The sequence below is a fragment of the Lactuca virosa genome, chromosome 7, assembly GCF_052849685.1.
Source record: "Lactuca virosa cultivar CGN04683 chromosome 7, Lactuca_virosa_CGN04683_v6, whole genome shotgun sequence".
NCBI lineage: Eukaryota > Viridiplantae > Streptophyta > Magnoliopsida > Asterales > Asteraceae > Lactuca > Lactuca virosa.
Genome location: NC_136432.1, coordinates 85,731,706 through 85,759,357, shown reverse-complemented (window position 1 = coordinate 85,759,357; position 27,652 = coordinate 85,731,706). Strand labels below are relative to the sequence as shown.

General features: G+C 39.5%; 2 protein-coding genes across 2 annotated transcripts; both read left to right on the top strand.

The window, feature by feature from the left end:
- LOC145126881 (clathrin heavy chain 1-like) lies at window positions 1-21,973 on the top strand. Its single transcript, XM_079062163.1, has 12 exons — window positions 1-79; window positions 905-954; window positions 1,215-1,224; window positions 1,279-1,315; window positions 2,460-2,748; window positions 2,814-3,000; window positions 3,246-3,739; window positions 18,082-18,108; window positions 19,006-19,011; window positions 20,642-20,794; window positions 20,857-20,974; window positions 21,900-21,973. The coding sequence occupies exons 1-12, from the start codon at window positions 1-3 to the stop codon at window positions 21,971-21,973; spliced, it is 1,524 nt and encodes a 507-aa protein (XP_078918289.1).
- A 54-nt stretch (window positions 21,974-22,027) lies between these two features.
- LOC145126880 (clathrin heavy chain 1-like) lies at window positions 22,028-25,122 on the top strand. Its single transcript, XM_079062162.1, has 4 exons — window positions 22,028-22,094; window positions 23,313-23,902; window positions 23,992-24,109; window positions 25,049-25,122. The coding sequence occupies exons 1-4, from the start codon at window positions 22,028-22,030 to the stop codon at window positions 25,120-25,122; spliced, it is 849 nt and encodes a 282-aa protein (XP_078918288.1).
- Window positions 25,123-27,652: the final 2,530 nt, after the last annotated feature.

Sequence of the window (27,652 nt, the reverse complement as noted above, 5' to 3'; positions counted from 1 at the left end):
ATGTTTTTTGCTGCTAGACAACTTTTTACAGTTAGAAATGCTCTTCAGAAAAGCAGACACAACACGGACAAAGACAAAGGTTCTATTACTTTTTTGTTGTTATGATTAATGTTTGAGTATATTACATGTTTGGTCCCTGAGTAACACTAATTTATTATCAGTTATGGTCACTAAAAGTTTTCTTTTACATTTTTGGTTCTTGTTTGAGGGTTTACAATAAATGTGGTCCCTATTGCAAGTAAAATAACTATGTTTCGGGGAAAAATTGCCAAAGTTAGCTATTACTTGGGACTAAATTAGTCATTTTACTTAAAAAAAAAGGATCAAAATTATTACAATAATCTCATCAAAGGACCAATCTTGAAAAAGAACTTTTTGGAACCAAAATTGCATAAGTTAGCTATACATAGGGACCACTAATTCAGTCTAATATTATAAAGAGTTTAGAGTAGTTTATACTTTTGGTCCTTGAGCTTAGTTGATTTTTGTTGTTTTAGTCCCAAAAGTTTCTCTTGCACGTTTATTTTTTAATTTTTTTTTAAATTTTGTAATGGTTTTGGTCCTTAGATTGTTAAAGTTGTTAGTTTATTCAAAGTGACCATTTTGCCCCTGGACCAAAATTGCGAAAGCAATATAAATTGTATTAAGCGTTATTTAAAAATAAGTGGAAAGTTACCAATTTGGTCCTTGTGGGTATGCTATTTTTTTATATTTTAGTCCAAGGGCAAAATGGTCATTTTGAAAAAAAATCAAAATCTCAGAGTTAGATTTAACAGCTCAAGGACCAAAGTTGTTAGCAAACATCATAATAAAGACCAAAATTGCAAAAACCAACTAACTTTTTGGATAAAAAATATAATTTACATCAGAAATGTTATGATTATTATTGTTGTTATTTTTTCAGAAACAAGCAGTGCAAGAGTCGTGGATGATTGCTCTGAATCTAAAAAAGATGTATTTATGTCATAGTGGTGGTAAAAGACGATATTGTCCTTAAAGATTCAGTTGCCATAGAATTGTTGTCAAGGTACTTACTTTTAATCAACATGTTTATATTTTGGTATTTCCATATATACCCGTTTGATCACATAGTATTTAATTACAATAAGTTCTTATAATTATTCAGTCTGTTTACAAAGTGTTCAATTATTATTTCATCATGAATCTTCAACTGTATTTATTTATTTATTTTGGGTGTATTTACATTTTTACAGTTGATTGGAGGTGTCTAAAAATCTAAAAAATCTTACATGCTTCTTGTTTTAATATTTTATACAGGTATGAGCTGTATTGAAGCCTGGATTCTTGGCAAAAGGTATTTTACTACATTTGGAAATAGAAGAAGCATAACAATAAGAAGTAGAAACAAGAAGGTGTTCCTTAATAACAATGTAGTATTAGGTTATATAGTTAGGGAAAACTTCTTAATAGCAATGTACAATCATATCCCCTTAATACCAATGTATTACAATTTTTTAACATGATGCTATTGAACGAAATTGATTGTTTTGGTATATATTTGTTTCTGTATTTTTGTATTATGTGTAAATGAGTATCGTAAAGACGTGTCGTAAATGTATATCGTAAATGGTTGTTGAAGTTTATGACACGCAAATGCGTGTCATCTTTTTTTCTGACAGGGGCTTTTTGTAGTGTACAAATAGATCATGTTGTTTCTAAAATGTTGAAATTGGAAAAAAAAAAAAAATGGAACCGTGACAGGGGCTTTTTGTAGTGTACAAATAGATCATGTTGTTTTTAAAATGTTGAAATTGTAAAAAAAACAAAAAAACAAAATGGAACCGTAAAACCAACAGTCATATCCTATTCTTTTGAGTATTTTTAACCAAACCCAATTATATGATCATATGATTTATGACTAGTGACCCCATGAAAAAATTTCCTAGATCACCACTGTATGGGCATCAACACATTTGGCTGCACACAACCACACTTCCACACTGCCAAATCGAGTCTATTAGCACCAACAGTAAAGAAATATTTATACAAATCCAAGTATTGTTTCATGATACAAAAAGCATAAGTTGTGGTAAAATAGTCACTTCTTTTTTACAGGAGAAAATAATTATATGCTTTATTAATCACATCATCTTTATTAAGTTGGCCTAATTTAATTATATGCTTTATTTAAGCCTATTTTGGAGAAAATATGGCAGCCCAAAATAAGCCACTTAACAAGCCAAAATAATCGAATTTGGCAGCCCGTTATCAATTCCAATATCTGTTCGGCCCACGCACAAATCGTGCAGCCTGAAGTCCTGAACACCAGTTAGGGCCTAGCGGCGCCAAGGTTCCTGCTACAGTAGAAGAAAATGCTAGAACCCCGATTATTTTGTCTGTACCCTAGCGGCGCCAGGCACAGGGAGTGCCTAGGGGCGCCAAGACTTGTCAGTATGGTATTCTTGGTCTTATATAACTCTCGTCTCTTCTACTTGCAGGATGATCATCATTCATATTCTACACCGCCAGAAGATGGACAAGTTGAACTTGCAGGATCTCTTCTTCCTGTGGTGCTTCGTCAATGGTCGACCGTTGAACCTACCGCGGGTCCTCACACTTCAGTTCTGCCGCCGTGGCGCACTAGCTCGTCCTTCCAATCCCATACTCAGCGGCCATATCATCACGGTGCTTGCTCATTATTACGGGATAGACCTTTCGGATCTTCACTCTGAGGCTGCTAAGCTTCTCGGTCACTCGGGTTTGTCGAACAGCAAGCTCATCCATCAGGTAATTTGTTTTCCCTAAAACATTGGTAATCTGGGTTGTATTCTGATTTGCGTGTTTGTTTTCAGGTGGATGGGAGATGGGTCCTTCGTGAGGGTCTGATTGCCACCGCTGGTGGTGCTGCAGTAGCTGCGGAGCCTAGACAGCGAGCTCCTCGTATCCGTGCATGGCCTGCTACTGCGTCCCAGTCATACATTGATCAGCTCTCCACACAGCTTGCCCAGATCGATACCCGCTTGATAGATGTCCAGGGAGGTATGCGCGACTTACGCTACCGCCACGACGTCAACCAGCAGTGGAACGAGCGCATGTTCACCGGTGTGTACGAGTCACAGCACATCCCTATTCCTGAGGATTGCCAGTATCCTTTCCAGTACTACCCTCCCCCTCCCTTCTACCAGCCACGAGGGTATGATCCCAATGCTCCAGGGCCATCATACTATCCCCCTCCTCACTCCCATATCACTCAGTCTCTCAATCTTTGCATACGCATATATAAGCTCGCTATCAACTTTGGTTTTCTGTGAGGTTACAACAGTTTCAAGGAGCAGTTGATGCTTCCAGGAAAGCAAACAACTCAAAGACATGGAAGGAGGTTTGTTTCGCGTGTGTGGATGTTGAGGAGTTTTTGTTGGCTCAGATATGCGGGCTCCACATAATCGTCCAGGTGGATTATTTAGAAGAAGTAAGCGAGTTCTACCAAAACAGAGGATGCTTCAACGAGCCGATCTCTCTGATGGAAAGCGGACTAGGGTTGGAACGGGCCCACATGGGGATTTTCACCGAGCTGGGTGTTCTTTATGCGAGATACCGTCATGAAAAGCTTATGGAGCATATTAAGCTGTTTTTAACACGGCTTAATATTCCGAAGTTGATTAGGGCTTGTGATGACCAACAACATTGGAAGGAGCTTACTTATTTGTATATTCAGTATGATGAGTTTAATAATGCTGCATCGACTGTGATGAATCATACTCCAGATGCGTGGGACCACATGCTCACCTTCTGTTCATTTTTAGTGGCGAATGTTGAGCTTTATGACAAATCTGTTCATTTTTACTTGCAAGAGCAACCAAATCTTATGAACGATTTTCTTAATGTACGTAGTATTTGGTAGTTACCACAAAAATCAATACAAGTATAAAAAACACATTTTTATATAAATAAAAGGAGCAAACCTTTCGCATGATGTCGACGACACGGGTATGGTTAACGCGAAGAGCAAGTACATTAAGAAAATCGTTGATAAGATTTGGTTGCTCTTGCAAGTAAAAATGAACAGATTTGTAATAAAGCTCAACATTCGCCACTTTAACTACAATATCCTTAAACTGCATGTGGTCCCACGCGTCTGGAGAATGATTCATTACAGTCGATGCAGCGTTATCAAACTCATCATACTGAATATACAAATAAGTAAGCTCCTTCCAGTGTTGTTGCTCATCACAAGCCCTAATCAGCTTCGGAATATTAAGCCGTGTTGAAAAGAGAATAATATGCTCCATAAGCCCACTTGCTTGTTGGTGTGGTCCCGGATTATGCAGGGGACACTGGTTGTAGAGTACTGTTGTTTCATTACCTTGCATGTTATTTGTTGTGCTGTTAGAGACCTATATTGATATTATCTATCTGTTAAATGGGTACATTATGGATTACATGTCTTTAATAGAAGTTCTGACACCTGATTTTGGTATCAGAGCGATGGTTTGAGAGAATCAAATTCACGCAAGTGAATTTGGACTCACTTGCATATTTCGAATACATATTGTATCTGTCACCATCGCATATGTACTCTTTTCTACGATAGGTGGCGAACCAATCTCAATATCTTTTTTTTATTTCCTCTCCCTTCACTTTCTACGATATGTACTCAACACTTCTTTCGGGACCTTGCTGAAGACAATGTAGTTGGTCATCTCATTCATGACCAACTGCATGACATCCCTATTGTAATCCATCTTTAGGATTTTGCTATCACGAATCAAAAATTCATCACCTAAACGAGCACGGTCCTATCGGGTCATCTTCATCTCTTCTGTAGCCGGATACTCCGTATAGAACAAGGCCCGCTCCTTGAACTTCCGGGTAATCTTTCCAACAGTATTCGTGGATTGCTTAAGGTACATGTATTCCATATCCAACCACTCAACCTCCAACGCGGGTACGAACTCCCGCCTAAATCTCTCCAAAAACCGCTCCCAAGTAAGAGCATCACGCACTGGTAAAGTCAAAGAGTCGCTCAATGCAGTCCACCAGTCCCTGATGTATAAACCAATGTATTATAGAATTAACCATCTAAGGTTCTCTAAGTTATACTGGTTTAATAAAATGGATTAAACCCTTTTACTGGTAAGTTTCTAGTTTTGTCTACCAAATGTTCTATTTGAAAAGTATGTTTTGTACTAGAAAACGGTGTATTGAATTTGTATACTATGACCTGGCCCATACCATGTCTAGTATGTTTTACTCATAATAGGAACCCGTATATGGTACAAAACTTTTTCATTTTAAACATGAGGAAAGAGGATGGGTATTTTGAGTGTAATCTTATAGAATAGTAAAGTTCCTTTGTTTTAGACATTTGCTACAAAACTTTTTCATTTTAAACATGAGGAAAGAGGATGAGTGTTTTGAGTGTTTGTGACCTAATCAGCCATACAAAGGCTTAAAGTCACTGACTTTATGGATTAAAAGACATTAGGGAGTCCAGATCTATGATATGAGCCAATGTCTTAACTGATTAAGACAAAAAACGTGAGGATAATGAAACTAAGACGTATGCTGGGAGTAATCCCAGTACGCGCAGCGTAGGGGTCGAGCATCCCCGATGACTTGCATTGCAGCCGAGTACGCCCAGCGTAGAGAGCTGGTACGTGCAGCATACTCCTTGCCGTTGACTTTCGGTTGACTTTTAGGGTTGGGTCAACTTGTGAACTATAAGACCACGGGAGGGTAAAATGGTCTTTTTCCCTTCTGTGAGTTTGAGGAAGGGTTAGTTAGTGAGAGCCTTATTAATTACGGATTATTATCGTTGTGTTAGGAGGAGGCCAGACCGGTGATTCGAGTTCGAGATTATCCGAGTTCCTACGAGGTGAGTCTTCTCACTATACTTACCTTGAGTGGTAACCTATGTGTGACCGGAGGGTCTTATGTACATATACTAAGTGTTGAGATATCCTGCTTATTGTTGTTGTGACATGTATATTATAATTATTTGAGTTACTGAGTTGAGGGACCGGAGGGTCCCACTAAGACACATTGACCAGAGGGTCTTATCTGAATACAGCCATGAGAGGCTGATGAGATATGAGATCAGGAGTTTTCTAGGATTGGACGGGTACTATCGGAGATTTACCAGAGATTTCTCCAAGATTGTCGTCCCCCTAACTAGGTTGACCCGGAAGGGCGTTACTTTTACTTGGGGTCCCAAGCAGCAGGCTTCATTTGATACTCTTCGCCAGAGATTATGCGAAGCCCCGGTGTTAGCCCTTATTGATAACCGGTAGCTGAACAAGTTAACGGTTAAAAACTGTTACCCACTTCCGAGGATCGATGATCTGTTCGATCAGTTGCAGGGGGCATCTTGGTTCTCCAAGATTGATTTGAGGTCTGGATATCATCAGATGAGAGTTTATGAGGAGGATATTCCGAAGATGGCCTTTAGAACTCGTTATGGGCACTATAAGTTTGTGGTGATGCCTTTCGGGCTCACCAAAGCACCGACGACGTTCAAGGACCTCATGAACCGAGTGTGCAGGCCCATGTTGGATCGATCGGTGATCGTGTTCATCGACGATATTCTTATGTACTCGAGGTCCAGGGAATAGCATAAGGAGCATCTTAGAGAGGTTTTGGGAGTTTTGAGATCGGAGAGGCTATATGCCAAATTCTCCGGAGATGAGGCGTGTGGCTGCGTATATTTACAAGAAGGTTGGCAGATGGAAGCGGTCGATTGTATTGTCTAAGAAAGACAAGGTTTACATGAAGAACTTTTGTCCCTCTTTGTCATCATACTTTAGATTAATGTTGTTGCATGAACAATTCAAACAATGTAACACGTTTAATGTGGTTGTATGATGAATGATTGATTACTATGTTCATTTTTAGTGGCGAATGTTGAGCTTTATTACAAATCTGTTCATTTATCCGGATCTTATCAACGATGTTCTTAATGTACTTGCTCTTCGTGTTGACCATACCCATGTCGTCGACATCATGCGAAAGGACTTGACTTCATTTTTCAAAAACAAATTATGCAATCAAACTCACCTTCTGTGCAAGGCCAATCTCGTCAAAGTTATCGTGCAAGTCAATAGACTCGCGCAGCCTGTCATAGTCTTCCTCCTCCACAAATTGTTGCTCTGAATTGCAACCATATACAGTTTCACAAGTGGAAGGTACCCTGCATGTACGTATGTAATTAGTATTTGGTAGTTACCACAAAAATCAATACAAGTATAAAAAACACTTTTTTATATAAATAAAAGGAGCAAACCTTTCGCATGATGTCGACGACACGGGTATGGTCAACGCGAAGAGCAAGTACATTAAGAAAATCGTTGATAAGATCTGGTTGCTCTTGAAAGTAAAAATGAACAACTTTGTAATAAAGCTCAACATTCGCCACTTTAACTGCAATATCCTTAAACTGCATGTGGTCCCACGCGTCTGGAGAATGATTCATCACAGTCAATTCAGCGTTATCAAACTCATCATACTGAATATACAAATAAGTAAGCTCCTTCCAGTGTTGTTGCTCATCACAAGCCCTAATCAGCTTCGGAATATTAAGCCGTGTTGAAAACAGGTTAATATGATCCATAAGCTTTTCACGACGGAATCTCGTGTAAAGAACACCAGCTCGGTGAAAGTCCACATGTGGGCCCGTTCCAACCCTAGACCGCTTTCCATCAGAGAGATCAGCTCGTTGAAGAATCCTTTGTTTTGGTAAAACTCGCTCACTTCTTCTAAGCTTAGCAGGGGTGGCAATGCTTAGTATTTCTTTATTATTAGTTAACTACTGAACGATTACAACCAAAGTGGAAAAATTCTTCGACTTCGTCAATCCCGGAGATCTGTGTTTCAAATTGTTGGAAAAGATGTTGAAGTCTGTTAGATTTTCCAAAACTTAGTTGTTTTTCCAAAAGTAATTATTTATTTAATTGGTCAACTTTCATTAAGGGCATTTAGGTCTTTTCAATTATTATTATAATTTAAGCTTTTCTTTTAAATTATAATACCCTTTTCATTAAGGGTAGTAATGTCTTTTCAAATATAATTATAATTTAAACATTTCTTTTCATTATAATACCCTTAAATTATAATTTAAACATTTCTTTTCATTAAGGGTAGTAAGGCATTTAGGTCTTTTCATTATAATACCCTTAAATTATGGAACATTTCTTTTAAATTATAATACCCTTCATTAAGGGCAACTTAGTCATTTCAAAACAAGTTAAGACATTTAATATTGTAAGATAAAATAGAATGTTCCATCATGGGTTTCTTTCCAACTATTTTTCTCCAAACAATGTTCATCGTGTGATATCTCCATAACCCACACACATCTCATCATAACTAAACATGATCTTATCTTTCAAAGTTTACAACTATCATTGGATGTATAACATGATCTTATCTTTCAAAGTTTACAACTATCATTGGATGTATAACATGATCTTATCTTTCAAAGTTTTCAACTATCATTGGATGTATATGAGCGTGAAATGACATTTTCTTGTCAATGTGGGAAATCAAGGAAAAAGGACTCATCAGGTTTAAGTTGGGACACGGATCGTTACTATGGATTGATTCAATTAGATCTGTTGTCAGGATTCGACAACCCTCACCAAGCGTTGTTAGCTCCAACCTTGACCGACGGGTCTCGTGGTGTAAATTTGTCTTCAACTTAAAGGTAGGCCATGGCTAATTAAAAATGAACACCCTTAGGGTTAATTATTCCTTAAAGAGTCCGATCTTAGTACATTAAACACCCTTAAGTGAGTGGGATTAAGAAATCTTAGGATCATATCATGGTTTTCAAATGGTGTAACTTCTCAAGTAATTCTGGATCATATCTCATTGGAGCTAAAACTTACTATATCTTTCATACAATGGAATTTTCAAAGGATTGGATTTCAATTAATGTGTTTTTTAGAAATGATATGGTTTTCAAACATCGTATGATTCACTGTTTGGAATGAGTAGTTTGGGGAAGGGTAAAACCGTAAAAGTAGTTTGTTTGAAATTGCAGACATGGCATTGACTTGAGACATGAAGAAGAAATGTTTTTTGCTGCTAGACAACTTTTTACAGTTAGAAATGCTCTTCAGAAAAGCAGACACAACACGGACAAAGACAAAGGTTCTATTACTTTTTTGTTGTTATGATTAATGTTTGAGTATATTACATGTTTGGTCCCTGAGTAACAATAATTTATTATCAGTTATGGTCACTAAAAGTTTTCTTTTACATTTATGGTTCTTGTTTGAGGGTTTACAACAAATGTCGTCCCTATTGTAAGTAAAATAACTATGTTTCGAGGAAAAATTGCCAAAGTTAGCTATTACTTGGGACTAAATTAGTCATTTTACTTAAAAAAAGGATCAAAATTATTACAATAATCTCATCAAAGGACCAATCTTGCAAAAGTACTTTTTGGAACCAAAATTGCATAAGTCAGCTATATACAGGGACCACTAATTCACTCTAATATTATAAAGAGTTTAGAGTAGTTTATACTTTTGGTCCTTGAGCTTAGTTGATTTTTTTTGTTTTAGTCCCAAAAGTTTCTCTTGCATGTTCATTTTTTAATTTTTTTTTTAATTTTGTAATGTTTTTGGTCCTTAGATTGTTAAAGTTGTTAGTTTATTCAAAGTGACCATTTTGCCCCTGGACCAAAATTGAGAAAGCAATATAAATTGTATTAAGCGTTATTTAAAAATAAGTGAAAAGTTACCAATTTGGTCCTTGTGGGTATGCTATTTTTTTATATTTTAGTCCAAGGGCAAAATGGTCATTTTGAAAAAAAAATCAAAATCTCAGAGTTAGATTTAACAGTTCAAGGACCAAAGTTGTTAGCAAACATCATAATAAAGACCAAAATTGCAAAAACCAACTAACTTTTTGGATAAAAAATATAATTTACATCAGAAATGTTATGATTATTATTGTTGTTATTTTTTCAGAAACAAGCAGTGCAAGAGTCGTGGATGATTGCTCTGAATCTAAAAAAGATGTATTTATGTCATAGTGGTGGTAAAAGACGATATTGTCCTTAAAGATTCAGCTGCCATAGAATTGTTGTCAAGGTACTTACTTTTAATCAACATGTTTATATTTTGGTATTTCCATATATACCCGTTTGATCACATAGTAGTTAATTACAATAAGTTTTTATAATTATTCGGTCTGTTTACAAAGTGTTCAATTATTATTTCATCATGAATCTTCAACTGTCTTTATTTATTTATTTATTTATTTTGGGTGTATCTACATTTTTACAGTTGATTGGAGGTGTCTAAAAATCTAAAAAATCTTACATGCTTCTTGTTTTAATATTTTATACAGGTATGAGCTGTATTGAAGCCTGGATTCTTGGCAAAAGGTATTTTACTACATTTGGAAATAGAAGAAGCATAACAATAAGAAGTAGAAACAAGAAGGTGTTCCTTAATAACAATGTAGTATTAGGTTATATAGTTAGGGAAAACTTCTTAATAGCAATGTACAATCATATCCCCTTAATACCAATGTATTACAATTTTTTAACATGATGTTATTGAACGAAATTGATTGTTTTGGTATATATTTGTTTCTGTATTTTTGTATTATGTGTAAATGTGTATCGTAAAGACGTGTCGTAAATGTATATCGTAAATGGTTGTTGAAGTTTATGACACGCAAATGCGTGTCATCTTTTTTTCTGACAGGGGCTTTTTGTAGTGTACAAATAGATCATGTTGTCCTACTTCGTGTCATCTTTTTTTCTGACAGGGGCTTATGTTACTGCAGATGGATGGACCATGTCGCTGTGGGAACGGTCTTATGGTTCGAAGGATAGCAAATTCTTTAAAAAACAAGAATAAAGTTTATTATGCTTGTCCTACTTCAAAGGTATTTATATATTAATTAATCTATTTCCTAATGTGGTTGTGTGTCACGAAAAGACAACTCTTATGATTTCCTTACTTTGTGACAGCCATTGGAGCAAAATCATGGATGTGGTTTCTTTCGGTGGGAACACGATGTGATACCAGGAGCAAGTTGGTCAAGTGCTTCAAGTTGGTCAAGTGCTTCTTCTCCAGGACTTTCCTCTGGAGGAATAGGTTCTTCTTCTACAGCAGGAGCAAGTTCTTCTTCTCCAGGACCTTCCTCTAGAGGAAAGGTTCTTCTTCTACAGGACCTTCCTCTGCAGGAAAAGGTTCTGGTGGGCTTGAAGCAAACTGCCCACATTACAGACATTTGTTGGTGAAAATAAAGATACTGGAAGCAAAACTAGATTTGGCAAGGCATAATGAGGATCCTTCTCAATCTGCAGCACTTCAGGAGCTTTTAGCGCAACTTTATGGAATTTTACTTGATGAATCATAGTTTTGGTTGTATGTTTTGTGGTGAACTTGTTGGGTGAACTTGTATGTTTTTGTGGTGAACTTGTTGGGTGAACTTGTTGGATGAATCATACTTTTAAAAGATTCAAACGAACTTGTTGATCATACTTTTGACTGTAATCACTGTATGTTTATGTTTATTGCTAATCATACTTTTGACTGTATGTTTATGTTTATTGCTGATCATACTTTATGTTTTCATCTGGCACTTGTAGTGTGATGAATAATCACGTCATCTTTATTAAGTTGGCCCAATTTAAAAGAAGGAGGAAGACTATGACAGGCTGCGCGAGTCTATTGACTTGCACGATAACTTTGACCAGATTGGCCTTACACAGAAGGTGAGTTTGATTGCATAATTTGTTATTGAAAAATGAAGTGGAGGAGGTAGACTATGACAGGCTGCGCGAGTCTATTGACTTGCACGATAACTTTGACCAGATTGGCCTTGCACAGAAGGTGAGTTTGATTGCATAATTTGTTATTGAAAAATGAAGTCAAGTCTACAATTTGAATTCAAATCCCAAAATTCCCTTATCTCTCCAGTCGCCCTCTGCCGAATGTGGCTAACCTTCATAATTTCGGTGACCGGTTGTTAGATGAAGATTTACATGAAGCTGCGAAAATAATATACGCGTTTAATGCCTCGTGTGTGGATCTTTCAGGCCTCCATCTGCTTCCTGCTAAGCTCTTACGAACTCGGGATGGTCGAATGGCAAGCTCGTTCATCGGGTATCCATTTCCTTTCCTTGAACTATCATAATTGGGTTTTTCTTATACTTAGCTTCGAATGTTTGTGTTTTTGCTTACAGGTGGACGGGAGGTGGGTCCTCTGCGAGGGTTTGATAGGTGGTGGTGCTGACGATGTTGTGGCGCCCATGCAGCGTGCTCCCCGTCGCAGTCGTGCTCGTCCTGATCCCGCGTCCCAATCGTCCATCGACCAGCTCTCTGCTCAGATCGCTCGGATGGACACTCGTATGGTGGACGTTCAGGGAGGTCTATGTGACATCCGCTACCGTCAGGATGTCAACCAGCAGTGGAGCGAGCGTATGTTCACGGGGATATATGCTCAGCAACAGATTTCGATTCCCGAGGATTTCCAGTTCCCCTTTCAGTACTACCCTCCTCCTCCTTTCCACCATCCACGCGACTACGATCCTAGTGCTCCCGGACCCTCCTACTTTCCCCCCGGATACGATTCATATGCTCCAGGGCCCTCTCATTATCCCCCTCCTCAGTGATGCGCACTGAGTTGACTTATTTAGACACTGTTCCTTATGATACTTTTATATTTCTGTACTTGGTTACATGATATTTGATCTTTTATTTATTAGCTCTTTTTTGTGTGTTTTACATAAATTCTCTATTATGGTTGTCACACGCACACACAACACCATGAAGTTTGCAACCCCAATAAAACACAGGTTTGGTACTTCAATCCTACTATTCCTCCGACGCGGAAACAGGTGTTGCCGCCTCACTTCCCACTACATTCCATCCAGATCGAGAGCGGGGCGTTCCGGTATCATCTGCTGCACCACTGGAGTCGTGCTTCTTCCATCATTGTGAACGAGTCGGCCTGGTTTTATCACCGGAATCACGTTTCCTTCATTCTTCTTCTTCTTCGGCAATGTTTTCCTCTTCCTCATTGCCTAATGAAAATCTTGCAGACAATCTTCGAGCGAGATTCAACGAATCTGCATGAGGATCGACACTGTATTCCAGGGCGTTGGATTTTGGCGACATAAGGTCTTCCGGCACTCAAAATCAAGTCCCTACTCGTATGGATCTTGATGAGACTCCTACCAATGGCAGGATCTCAAGAGTGCAAGACCCCAATGAAACCACTCCATCGCCCGATCACGGTAACATTTTACATAACGCTTTTACTACTAATCCCTCAGGTTTCAGTGCAGGACTTGATCCGACCATGGCAAGGGAGCTTCAAAAGATCAAGGACTAGATCTCCGGAGTACCTGGGATAATTCAGCCAATCCCAGAGGCTTCTCCCGACGTGTATAATCTCTCGAGGTTTGCACGACCAATCGCACACACCGAAGTCCCCAGGAAGTTCCAACCTCCCAACATGAAGTCCTACAACGGCAAAACGGATCCTGAAGAGCACATAGCCCAATATCGCGAGAGGATGGAAGTTATCCCCATTCCAGCACACCTAAAGGAAGCATGCTTGTGCAAGGGTTTTGGTTCAACCCTCACAGGCTCAGCCTTAAAATGGCTGCTCAATCTCCCTCCTTATTCAATTACTTCCTTTGCGCATTTAATTAATTTATTTAACAGTCAATTTTCTTGTAGCGGGACATTCGAGAAGATCACAAGTGATCTATACCGAGTAGTCCAAGGTGCCAACTCTCCTATAGTACCCGTCCAATCCCAGAAAACTCCGATCTCGGAGGGGGATCTCGGCACCTCCCATCGCATAACTGCTTCAATCTTGGCCGGGTCGACCAATATCCCATTCTGATTAACAAGATTCCCTAAGAACTGAACCTCCCGTAACCAGAAATCACACTTGGAGAATTTGGCATATAGCCTCTTCGATTACATTGTGAACGAGTCGGCCTGGTTTTATCACCAGAATCACGTTTCCTTCATTCTTCTTCTTCTTCGGAAATGTTTTCCTCTTCCTCATTGCCTAATGAAAATCTTGCAGACAATCTTCAAGCGAGATTCAACGAATCTGCAAGAGGATCGACACTGCATTCCAGGGCGTTAGATTTTGGCGACATAAGGTCTTCCGACACTCAAAATCAAGTCCCTACTCGTATGGATCTTGATGAGACTCCTACCAATGGCAGGACCTCAAGAGTGCCAGACCCCAATGAAACCACTCCATCGCCCGATCACGGTAACATTTTACATAACGCTTTTACTACTAATCCTTCAGGTTTCACGGTAACACACGTCATAGCGGCACACAACCACACTTCCACACTGCTAAGCTTCTCGGTCACTCTACAACCAGTGTCCCCTGTATAATCCGGGACCACACCAACAAGTAAGTGGGCCCCATGCTCAACAGGATTGGGTTCCGAGCCCAACAAGAATCCAAGTCTAGCTACAACGGAACAATCAATATGATATACGGTATACACGCGAAAGTCGGCAAACACGCGAAACCAAAGAGCCGAAAGTTGATAGCGAGCTTATATATGTGTATGCAAAGATTGAGAGACTGAGTGATATTGAAGAGTTCATTTTGATGCCGAATGTGGCTAACCTTCATAATGTCGGTGCCCGGTTGTTTGATGAAGCGTTATAGGAAACTGCAAAAATAATATACGCGTTTATATCGAACTGGGCCAAGCTGGCGGTTACACTTGTGAGGTTACAACAGTTTCAAGGAGCAGTTCAAAGACATGGAAGGAGGTTTGTTTCGCGTGTGTGGATGTTGATGAGTTTCGGTTGGCTCAGATATGCGGGCTCCATATTATCGTCCAGGTGGATGATTTAGAAGAAGTGGGCGAGTTTTGGAGTTAGTTAAAGAGTCTTGGAGTTTAGGTGATGAATTTTTGATTCGTGATAGCAAAATCCTAAAGATGGATTACAATAGGGATGTCATGCAGTTGGTCATGAATGAGATGACCAGCTACATTTTCTTCAGCAAGGTCCCGAAAGAAGTGTTGAGTACATATCGTAGAAACTGAAGGGAGAGGAAATAAAAAAAAGATATTGAGATTGGTTCGCCACCTATCGTAGAAAAGAGTACATATGCGATGGTGACAGATACAATATGTATTTGAAACTCCAAGACTTTTCATATTATATTACTTAATTGATATATTAATTGAAATGTTACGCCTATATAAGAGCATTATTTTTCATCCTTGGTTACTCATCCTTGGCTCTCTTCTCTTTATGATTTTGAAATGTAGAGCACATGAAATTGAAAAGAATCTATGTAGGTATGTTTGGGTGTTAACTTCTTATATGTGTATGGGAATGTAAACATTTTATAAGATTATAAATGAAAAGGGATACATTTCTGCCAGCCTTCTTGTAAATATACGCAGCCACACGCCTCATCTCTAGTAGCTCATGTTTCTCATTCTGCAACACCATTAACAGTGAACGATGACATCGTACTTGACTTCATTTTTAAATAACAAATTTTGCAATCAAACTCACCTTATGTGCAAGGGCAGTCTGGTCAAAGTTATCGTGCAAGTCAATAGACTCGTGCAGCCTGTCATAGTCTTCCTCCTCCACATATATCTCGTTCAATGCCTCGTTTACAGCAGACACGTTGTATCTCTGAACTGCAACCATATACGGTTTCACAAGTGGAAGGTACCCTGTATGTACGTATGTAATTAGTAGACTACTTTAACATTTCAAGAATTTCAAACCTAAGTCGAAAATGTATTCCAGAATCTCAACTTTTCAAATACGAAAAACCTAGGGTTTTAGAAGTTACCTCCCAATTTGACCACCTGACTGAAATTGGAGAAGACGGGTATGTTCCTTCGATCTCCTTCTGTTTCTTGATATCTATCGATTTGTATCCCTTTCGATTTCTCTACTTCTCAATTTCTCACTCTTGCTCTCTGATCCTTTTGTTTCTAATTTAATTGAAACAAAGGAAAAGGAAAATTAGGAAAAACCTTTACGGAAGGGGAAGGTGGAGTTGTGGTTGCGTGAACGCCGGAGAGAAGCGGAAGAAAGCTTCGAGCTATGGAGACGATATGCTTCAAATGAGTGAAAAGTAGGTGTAAGATTGTTGCTTTTTGGGTACATCCTTAATTTTTTGAGCTGATTTATGTATCGGGCTTAATTATGTTTTGGGCTAATTTAAATTAAAGTCAAAAGGTACAAGTTACAAGTTACATTGTTGGATAGTTGCAATTCAGAGCAACAATGTGTGGAGGAGGAAGATTATGACAGGCTGCGAGTCTATTGACTTGCACGATAACTTTGACGAGATTGGCCTTGCACAGAAGGTGAGTTTGATTGCATAATTTGTTATTGAAAAATGAATTCAAGTCCTTTCGCATGATGTCGACGACACGGGTATGGTCAACGCAAAGAGCAAGTACATTAAGAACATCGTTGATAAGATCCGGATAAATGAACAGATTTGTAATAAAGCTCAACATTCGCCACTAAAAATGAACATAGTAATCAATCATTCATCATACAACCACATTAAACGTGTTACATTGTTTGAATTGTCCATGCAACAACATTAATCTAAAGTATGATGACAAAGAGGGACAAAAGTTCTTTATGTAAACATTGTCTTTCTTAAGCAATACAATCGACTGCTTCCATCTGCCAGCCTTCTTGTAAATATATGCAGCCACACGCCTCATCTCCGGAGAATTTGGCATATAGCCTCTCCGATCTCAAAACTCCCAAAACCTCTCTAAGATGCTCCTTATGATGTTCCCCGGTTCATGAGGTCCTTGAACGCTGTCGGTGTGTTGGTGAGCCCGAAGGGCATCACCACAAACTTATAGTGCCCATAACGAGTTCTAAAGGCCGTCTTCGGAATATCCTCCTCATAAACTCTCATCTGATGATATCCGGACCTTAGATCAATCTTGGAGAACCAAGATGCCCCCTGCAACTGATCGAACAGATCATCGATCCTCGGAAGTGGGTAACAGTTTTTGACCGTTAGCTTGTTCAGCTACCGGTTATCAATAAGGGCTAACACCGGGGATTCGCATAATCTCTGGCGGAGAGTATCAAATGAAGCCTGTTGCTGGGGACCCCAAGTAAAAGTAATGCCCTTCCGGGTCAACCTGGTGAGGGGGGCGACAATCTTGGAGAAATCTCTGATAAATCTTCGATAGTACCCGTCCAATCCTAGAAAACTCCTGATCTCATATCTCATCAACCTCTCATGGCTGTATTCAGATAACACCCTCTGGTCAATGTGTCTCAGTGGGACCTCCGATCCCTCAACTCAGTAACTCAAATAATCACAATATACATGTCACAACAACAATAAGCAGGATATCTCAACACTCAGTATATGTACATAAGACCCTCCGGTCACACATAGTAAACAACAATAAGCAGGATATCTCAACACTCAGTATATGTACATAAGACCCTCCGGTCACACATAGTATAATAATAATAATAAGTAATAAATACAATTAATAAAAGATATAGAAACAGGTACGTATAGAATCTCTGGTGTCTCTGCCACCACCGACTCTAGGGTCGGAATCCCCCTGATCCTGCTCCTCAGTCTCAACCCCATCATGTGACCCAGGTCCTCCCTGAGGTGAGACCTGCTGGTCATCCCCACCTACTCTCAACATCGGGCACTGAGCCCTGGCATGACCAATCCATGTGCAGTAGCAGCACATTATCTGTCCTCCACTCATTATGTATCCCAACTCCACTCTTCCCAGTATCATAAGGAACGGGTTCTGATCCGCTCCCATCATCAGCGTCGGACACTCTCGAAGGGAATGTCCACCATGACCACACCCATAACAAAACTCCTGTCTACTCGACCTCCTAGACGGGCCAACGTATCTCATCCTCGAACGAAAATCTGCACCGGGGTCCGGTCCGCGCACTGCTCCTTGAGCATATTAAGCCTTTTTTCAACACGGCTTAATATTCTGAAGCTGATTAGGGCTTATGATGAGCAACAACACTGGAAGGAGCTTACTTATTTGTATATTCAGTATGATGAGTTTGATAACGCTGCATCGACTGTGATCATTTTCCAGATGTGTGGGACCACATGCAGTTTATGGATATTGCAGTTAAAGTGGAGTGTCACACCCCAGAACCGGAACGAAGGAACGTCCTGGGTTGGAGGACGTCATGCGTAGTATCACAACATTTGTATCATAGCAAGCATAGTAAACGCAACCAGACATTGAATACATATAAGAAAAAGGTTTACATTTTTTAATACATAGTTTTGTTCATCTCAAAAGTAAAATAGAAAGACATGACTCTAACGCTCCGACTTCTCCGAACTCCTGTAAGTATCTGTCTACTAATTTCCTGAGAATACAAGCAGTTTGAAAAATATCAGCATAAAGCTGGTGAGTTCATAAGCATTTAGTTTTGGTGGAAAAATGTTCTTTGATCCTTTTGAAAAGTGTTCCTCAAGAAAATCCTATATTTTCTTATGAAAAGCGTGTTTGAAAACCCGTTCCTCCCATGATTTCCAGATTCACACAAGTTATGTACAATCCATGGTGTCGTGGAATGAATGTGAATATCTGTGAGTTACATGTTAACAATTCGTTTTGAAAAGCCGAGTTCTCCCGGGAAAATCCGATATCTTCCCAAAAAGTTGATGATTGGTTATCCGTTCTGAACTGAGGTGTACAAGTATGTACCATACTTATATTGATAAACGTAGTTTTCTTTTAAAAACCCTGGTTACTCCCAGTGGGGCATATTAGACTTATTACATAAATAAAACTAAATAAAAGAAAACGTGATGAACTAAATCCTGAAGGTATTATTAACACCCTCTAGTAATTAAATCAGTTATTACTTTGAGATTAGTTCACTTGATTCATTATTACCAAAGTAAATCTGTGTTATCTACGTTGCGAGTGTCATGACCATAACTGACTGGATATGGCACGTATCGGGGCCGGTATCCTTTATGACTTTGTCACCCGTAGACCTGCCGGTCCTACTGTAGCTAGCAGTAAGGTGCGGGATTGTCAGTCCCATATACATCTATACACAATAGTCACGCTCTCCCTACAAGAGATTCTGGTCACGAGTACTATTCCTCCACTCTGTTTTTCGGTGGTGAGTATTACCAAGGACTTGTCTCCAACTAGGCTAACAAATTTACAGGTAATAATACTGAAAACCCTTTTTGTGAATAACATGAATTCTTTACAAAATGATACATTTTACTTTATGATTCATAAGTTCATTGCCTTGGTTCTGAAAACTGTTTCTGCGATTTGATTTCATAACCGTTTGATAAAACTGTATTCAATGTTCAAAGTATACTAAAAATGTATTTATCTTAAACAAAATAATGTATTTTGAGCACAAGATTCCTTATGCTTTTGCTTGTATTCCCCCCTGAAAACATGAAAACTCGGAAAAGCGTAGGGGTATGAACTCACCTCGGGTGATTTGAATGATGGGTTGACACAAAATGCTGGATGTTCAAGTGAAGCCTTGAACACGATTTGATCCTAGTTAACATGTAATGACACATAAAGGAGTCAAATGAAGGTATTTCACCACTAAATGTGATGGAGAACCACTCTAAGAACTTGGAACTACTTGCACTAAGTGTTAGGACCTTAAAGGATTGCAGGAGTGAGGTGTATGGCCACCTTAATGGTGTGTGCGGCCATGGGTGTGCGGCCCAAGGGGTGTGCGGCCGTAAACACATGTTGGAAAGTGTTCTTGGGGTGTTTCAAGGTTCATACTTGCAATCCATGAAGTGTCCTAGGTCTATACTCAATTGTAGTGCAAGTTAGGGGTCCTAGAAGTGGGTTTGTGGCCCTAGGATGAGTGTGTGGTCGCACACTTGAGTGTGTGGTCGCACACTAGGGTGTGTGCGGCTGTACACAGGTGTGTACGGTCGTACACCCCACCATATGATGTCCAAAATGTATTTTCCAAGGTGCAACAAGGCTAGGGTCATATCTATCTCGAATATGGAAGTCAAACTCTCACTTTGGAGGGTCTTTTAGGAGTGTGTGGCCACCATATGTGGGTGTGCGGCCGCACTCCTTCAAGTAGATGAAGAACATGACGGGACTTGATGATTAAAGGCTTAGATCAAGTGGTTCTTCAAGCACAATAAGTTAAGGGATGCATTACTCACGTTTTTGAAGCCTTGGAGGGTTTGTAGTTGAAGAAGCTTGAGAGAAATGGTGTTGTGTGCTGCCAAGGTGTTAAAGGAATGAAAGGAAAAGAGATCTACCCTTTATATAGGAGTGAGTATGTTGTCCAAAGGTGAGTGTGCTGCCAGGAGGTGTGTGTGCGGCCAGGAGGTGTGTGTGCGGCCGCACACCCATGTGTACGGCCGTACACTCCCTATAAGGGTGTGTATGGCCTTGATTTGACAGTATACGACTTGCCGACTCATTCCTACACTCAACCTTGGTCATACCCAAGCTTAGAATCACTTAAACGGACCCTCAAACAGTGCAAGAAGTCAACAAAATAAGTTTAACTTTGATTGGATTGACTAAGTGTGCGAGATAGAAGTTCCAGGTTGTCACATGGAGAATGTTGAGCTTTATTACAAAGCTGTTCATTTTTACTTGCAAGAGCATCCGGATCTTATCAACGATGTTGTGGAGAATGTTGAGCTTTATTACAAAGCTGTTCATTTTTACTTGCAAGAGCATCCGGATCTTATCAACGATGTTCTTAATGTACTTGCTCTTCGCGTTAACCATACCCGTGTCGTCGACATCATGCGAAAGTTTTGCTCCTGCTATTTATATAAAAACGTGTTTTTTATACTTTTATTGATTTTTATGGTAATTACCAAATACTAATTACATACGCACAGGCAGGGTACCTTCCACTTGTGAAACCGTATATGGTTGCAGTTCAGAGCAACAACATGTCTGCTGTAAACGTGGCATTGAACGAGATATATGTGGAGGAGGAAGATTATGACAGGCTGCGTGAGTCTATTGACTTGCACGCCATGGAGACCGCCGCAGTCCGACGACCGTGAGCTGACAGAAGAATTGCTTCTTTATTTCATCGACCAGGTACATGTTTGATATTTTTGTTTTTTATTGGGGTTATGTTTGGTTATAGTTGTAATTTTTCTTTAAGTACGTTGTTATAAAAGAAAAATTACTATTCACTATAACTAGGGCTCTGATACCAATCTGTCACACCCCCAAACCACGTTGGCGGAAACGTCGGAGGTGAAACGTAATAGTGTATCACAACCATGGCAATAATAAACATAGTAATCAATGCGAAAGGTTGCCTCCTTCTATTTATATAAAAACATGTTTTTTATACTTGTATTGATTTTTATGGTAATTACCAAATACTAATTACATACGTACAGGCAGGGTACCTTCCACTTGTGATATACTATAACTAGGGCTCTGATACCAATCTGTCACACCCCCAAACCACGTTGGCGGAAACGTCGGAGGTGAAATGTAATAGTGTATCACAACCATGGCAATAATAAACATAGTAATCAATCATTCATCATACAACCACATATCGCTGCATCGACTGTGATGAATCATTCTCCAGACGCGTAGGACCACATGCAGTTTAAGGATATTGCAGTTAAGCTTTATTACAAAGCTGTTCATTTTTACTTGCAAGAGCAACCATATCTTATCAACGATTTTCTTAATGTACTTGCTCTTCGCGTTGACCATACCCGTGTCGTCGACATCATGCGAAAGGTTTGCTCCTTTTATTTATATAAAAAACGTGTTTTTTATACTTGTATTGATTTTTGTGGTAACTACCAAATACTAATTACATACGTACAGACAGGGTGCCTTCCACTTGTGAAACTGTATATGGTTGCAATTCAGAGCAACAATGTGTGGAGGAGGAAGACTATGAAAGGCTGGGAGTCTATTGACTTACACGATAACTTTGACGAGATTGGCCTTGCACAGAAGGTGAGTTTGATTGCATAATTTGTTATTGAAAAATGAAGTCAAGTCCTTTCGCATGATGTCGACGACACGGGTATGGTCAACGCGAAGAGCAAGCACATTAAGAACATCGTTGATAAGATCCAGATAAATGAACAGATTTGTAATAAAGCTCAACATTCGCCACTAAAAATGAACATAGTAATCAATCATTCATCATACAACCACATTAAACGTGTTACATTGTTTGAATTGTTCATGCAACAAAATTAATCTAAAGTATGATGACAAAGAGGGACAAAAGTTCTTCATGTAAACCTTGTCTTTCTTAGACAATACAATCGACTGCTTCCATCTGCCAGCCTTCTTGTAAATATACGCAGCCACATGCCTCATCTCCGGAGAATTTGGCATATAGCCTCTCCGATCTCAAAACTCCCAAAACCTCTCTAAGATGCTCCTTATGTTGTTCCCTGGAAGATTGGTGTGGTCCCTAATTAATAAGGCTCTCACTAACTAACCCTTCCTCAAACTCACAGAAGGGAAAAAGACCATGTTACCCTCCAACCCTAAAAGTCAACCGAAAGTCAACGGCAGAGAGTATGTTGCGCGTACCAGCTCTCTACGCTGGGTGTACTCGGCTGCCATGCAAGTCATCGGGGATGCTCGACCCCTACGCTGCGTGTACTGGGATTACGCCCATCGTACGTCCCAGTTTCACTCTCCTCACGTTTTTTGTCTTAATCAGTTAACACATTAGCTAATATCACAGATCCGGACTCCCCAATGTATTTTAATCCATAAAGTCAGTGACTTTAAGCCTTTGTATGGGTGATTAGGTCACAAACACTCAAAACACCCATCCTCTTTCCTCATGTTTAAAATGAAAAAGTTTTGTAGCAAATCTCTACAAAATCAATACAGGTATAAAAAACACATTTTTCTATAAATAAAAGGAGCAATCCTTTCGCATGATGTCGACGACACGTGTATGGTCAACGCGAAGAGCAAGTACATTAAGAACATTGTGATAAGATCCGAAAGTGTTGTAATTAGTATTTGGTAATTACCACAATAATCAATACAAGTATAAAAACACGTTTTTATATAAATAAAAGGAGCAAACCTTTCGCATGATGTCGAAGACATCGTTGATAAGATCTGAATGCTCTGACATCGTTGATAAGATCTGAATGCTCTTGCATTGAAGAGTTCATTTTGATGCCGAATGTGGCTAACCTTCATAATTTCGGTGACCGGTTGTTAGATGAAGATTTACACGAAGCTGCGAAAATAATATACGCGTTTATGCCGAACTGGGCCAAGCTGGCAGTTACACTCGTAAGGTTACAATAGTTTTAAGGAGCAGTTGATGCTGCAGGGAAAGCAAACAGCTCAAAGACATGGAAGGAGGTTTGTTTCGCATGTGTGGATGCTGATGAGTTTCGGTTGGCTCAGATATGCGGGCTCCACATTATCGTCCAGGTGGATGATTTAGAAGAAGTGAGCGAGTTCTACCAAAACGGAGGATGCTTCAACGAGCCGATCTCTCTGATGGAAAGTGGTCTAGGGTTGGAACGGGCCCACATGGGAATTTTCACCGAGATGGGTGTTCTTTACGCGAGATACCGTCATGAAAAGCTTCTTGAGCATATTAAGTTGTTTTCAACACGGCTTAATATTCCGAAGCTGATTAGGGCTTATGATGAGCAACAACACTGGAAGGAGCTTACTTATTTGTATATTCAGTATGATGAGTTTGATAACGCTGCATCGACTGTGATGAATCATTTTCCAGATGCGTGGGACCACATGCAGTTTAAGGATATTGCAGTTAAAGTGGAGAATGTTGAGCTTTATTACAAAGCTGTTCATTTTTACTTGCAAGAGCATCCGGATCTTATCAACGATGTTCTTAATGTACTTGCTCTTCGTGTTGACCATACCCGTGTCGTCGACATCATGCGAAAGGTTTGCTCCTTCTATTTATATAAAAACGTGTTTTTTATACTTGTATTGATTTTTATGGTAATTACCAAATACTAATTACATACGCACAGGCAAGGTACCTTCCACTTGTGAACCCGTATATGGTTGCAGTTCAGAGCAACAACGTGTCTGCTGTAAACGTGGCATTGAACGAGATATATGTGGAAGAGGAAGACTATGATAGGCTGCGTGAGTTTATTGACTTGCACGCCATGGAGACCGCCGCAGTCCGACGACCGTGAGCTGACAGAAGAATTGCTTCTTAATTTCATCGACCAGGTACCTGTTTGATATTTTTGTGTTTTATTGGGGTTATGTTTGGTTATAGTTGTAATTTTTCTTCAAGTACGTTGTTATAAAAGAAAAATTATTATTCACTATAACTAGGGCTCTGATACCAATCTGTCACACCCCCAAACCACGTTGGCTGAAACGTCGGAGGTGAAACGTAATAGTGTATCACAACCATGGCAATAATAAACATAGTAATCAATGTGAAAGGTTTGCTCCTTCTATTTATATAAAAACGTGTTTTTTATACTTGTATTGATTTTTATGGTAATTACCAAATACTAATTACATACGCACAGGCAGGGTACCTTCCACTTGTGATATACTATAACTAGGGCTCTGATACCAATCTGTCACACCCCCAAACCATGTTGGCGGAAACGTCGGAGGTGAAACATAATAATGTATCACAACCATGGCAATAATAAACATAGTAATCAATCATTCATCATACAACCACATAACGCTGCATCGACTATGATGAATCATTCTCCAGACGCGTAGGACCACATGCAGTTTAAGGATATTGCAGTTAAAGTGGCGAATGTTGAGCTTTATTATAAAGCTGTTCATTTTTTCTTGCAAGAGCAACCAGATCTTATCAACGATTTTCTTAATGTACTTGCTCTTCGCGTTGACCATACCTGTGTCGTCGACATCATGCGAAAGGTTTGCTCCTTTTATTTATATAAAAACGTGTTTTTTATACTTGTATTGATTTTTGTGGTAACTACCAAATACTAATTACATACGTACAGGCAGGGTACCTTCCACTTGTGAAACTGTATATGGTTTCAATTCAGAGCAACAATGTGTGGAGGAGGAAGACTATGAAAGGCTGGGAGTCTATTGACTTACACGATAACTTTGACGAGATTGGCCTTGCACAGAAGGTGAGTTTGATTGCATAATTTGTTATTGAAAAATGAAGTCAAGTCCTTCCGCATGATGTCGACGACACGGGTATGGTCAACGCGAAGAGCAAGCACATTAAGAACATCGTTGATAAGATCCAGATAAATGAACAGATTTGTAATAAAGCTCAACATTCGCCACTAAAAATGAACATAGTAATCAATCATTCATCATACAACCACATTAAACGTCTTACATTGTTTGAATTGTTCATGCAACAACATTAATCTAAAGTATGATGACAAAGAGGGACAAAAGTTCTTCATATAAAGGTTCGTGGCTTGGCGTTGGATTCAATTTTGACCTTGCACCCATCTAGACATCCGCAAATTTCAAAGACAGATTCAATTTTTTAAATCCACCTCTTTAGGGCTATGACACCTCCCGTTCCATTAAAGGTTCGTGGCTTGGCGTTGGAAAAATCTTTGTAAGAGCATGTCTTGGTAGGTCCTTGATTTATTTCGTTGATTAAACTTCTAGCCCCCTGCCCGTTTCCTCCGCCATTGTTCCCTTGGTGGATTTGCGCCATGGCTGCTGTGACTGCAGCAGATACAGCTGCTTGAAACGCAGCTGAGTCGACTTCCGGTGGTGTCGGTGGTTGGTTATTTCCGCGGTTTGGTCTCTGCGGCATCTTGCTGTTACGGAACAGAAAGATGTTGAGTATGTATTGTTTTTAAGTTGGGAATTTCGTGAATCGGTTTGCGCATCTAAGTGTTTCCATAATTTACACTAATAAATAAGAACATAAAACACATAACAGATAACAACATCACGAATAAACACATAATATTTTCCACTAATATTATCCGCACTTTGATACATGCAAATTTGCTCGAAAGAGCATACATAGAGGTACAAACTTCGACAGCATAACGAATCTATGAGTAGTGTAATCACTTAAACATGGAGTCGATAGTACATAGCAAACATAAGGGAACATAGCACTAGTAGGGTAGTCTACTGGTCCGAAGTGCTCTGAGATGCGTCGGGTGGTGGGGCTGATGATGTGGATGCGCCGTGAAGACGCGCCACCTGTCGTTCTGTGGCTCGTAGTTGATCCTCCCACATCGCTTGACGTACATGAAAGTTATGGATTACTTCTTGAGTTTCTCGTTCCGCCCGGGCCACTGCGTCTCGCATCTGATTTAGTTGCTCGGTCGTGTCCTGGGCAAGGTCGCCAGTGTTCCGTAACCGTCTCACCATGACAGGAAGTGCTCGGTCAGCCGGTCCTCCCTCCCTCAAGTCATAGAACTGGCGAGCCATGCCAAACGGGGGTCGAGGTCCCTGTTTTCTGCTCCATCTCCAAATGTCGATACCCCAGGGAGGCGTAGGGCCGTTAGGGCCCATTCGGTGAGCTGGCACCCTCACTGGGTATGGGGGTTGATGAAAACTTTCCATTTCATCCTTAAATAAGGCCATTTAACCCCTGAAATAGGTTTATTTACGTTTATAGCCCCTGTTTTGAGAAAACTTTCCATTTCAGCCCCTTAAATTTGATTTTTCGCATTTTTGGGCCTAAATAGCCGAAAAGCCCAAATTTTAGCCCATTAGGCTAAAATTTACATTTTTAGTCCTTTAAAAAGCCTAATATTTATAAAAACTCTTATTTTGGCTGTTTTGACCTTTTGATCCTTGTAGAAACCGTGAATGACATCTTTTTCCCCATCTTTTGTTTATTTATCAAAAATAGTCCAATAACAATTTTTTATGTTGTAGTGTGTTATTTTAAAGCTTGTATAGTAGTTTATCTTGACATGTTAAGTGAAATATGACCTAGATCACATATTTTTCCTTCTTGAACTATAGATCTCGAAATATCTTTCATTTTTAGCACATATTTACCATAAAAACACAAGAAATCACACATAACATACAAATACACATAGATCTTCACATTTTACTTGTATTCTCCCCCAAAAATCATATGAAAACCGAAAATAGAGGGGTATGAACTCACCTTAGGTTTGTGGGTTCGGTTTTGAAGAGAGAGATGGAAAGATGAAGTGATTTTTGGCCCTAGCAACTTCCTTGAGTAGATCTCGAACTCAAGAAGATTTCTAAGAGTATAAACACCAAAAACTTTGTTTAAAGGAATGATCTAACAAGAGAGTGAAGTTATGAAGCTTGGATGTGTAAAGACTTACCAAAGATTGACAACACTTGATGAAGACTCTTGAATCCAAGCCAAATTTTCGAGAATTCCTTGAAGGAAGGAAGGAGATGGCCTTAGAGAGAAATGGAGAGAATTTTTTTTTGTGTATTGTGTGTGTGTGTGGTGTGTCTTCGGCCGAAACAAGAAGAGAGGAGGGAAAAGAGAGAGTGTAAGGTGATAGGTGCATGGATGTATGTGATATTTGCATGGTTACATGGGGGATAATGTGGAGGTGGCACTCCAAGTCAACTTTCCCCTTAATCTCTTCTTTTATTGTTTTTTTTGTTATATGCTTGGGCCGAAATGGGCTAAGGAAGGAGAAAGGAATCACTTTGGCCCATTCTTGCCTTGGCTCGAGTTCATGAGGCCCATAA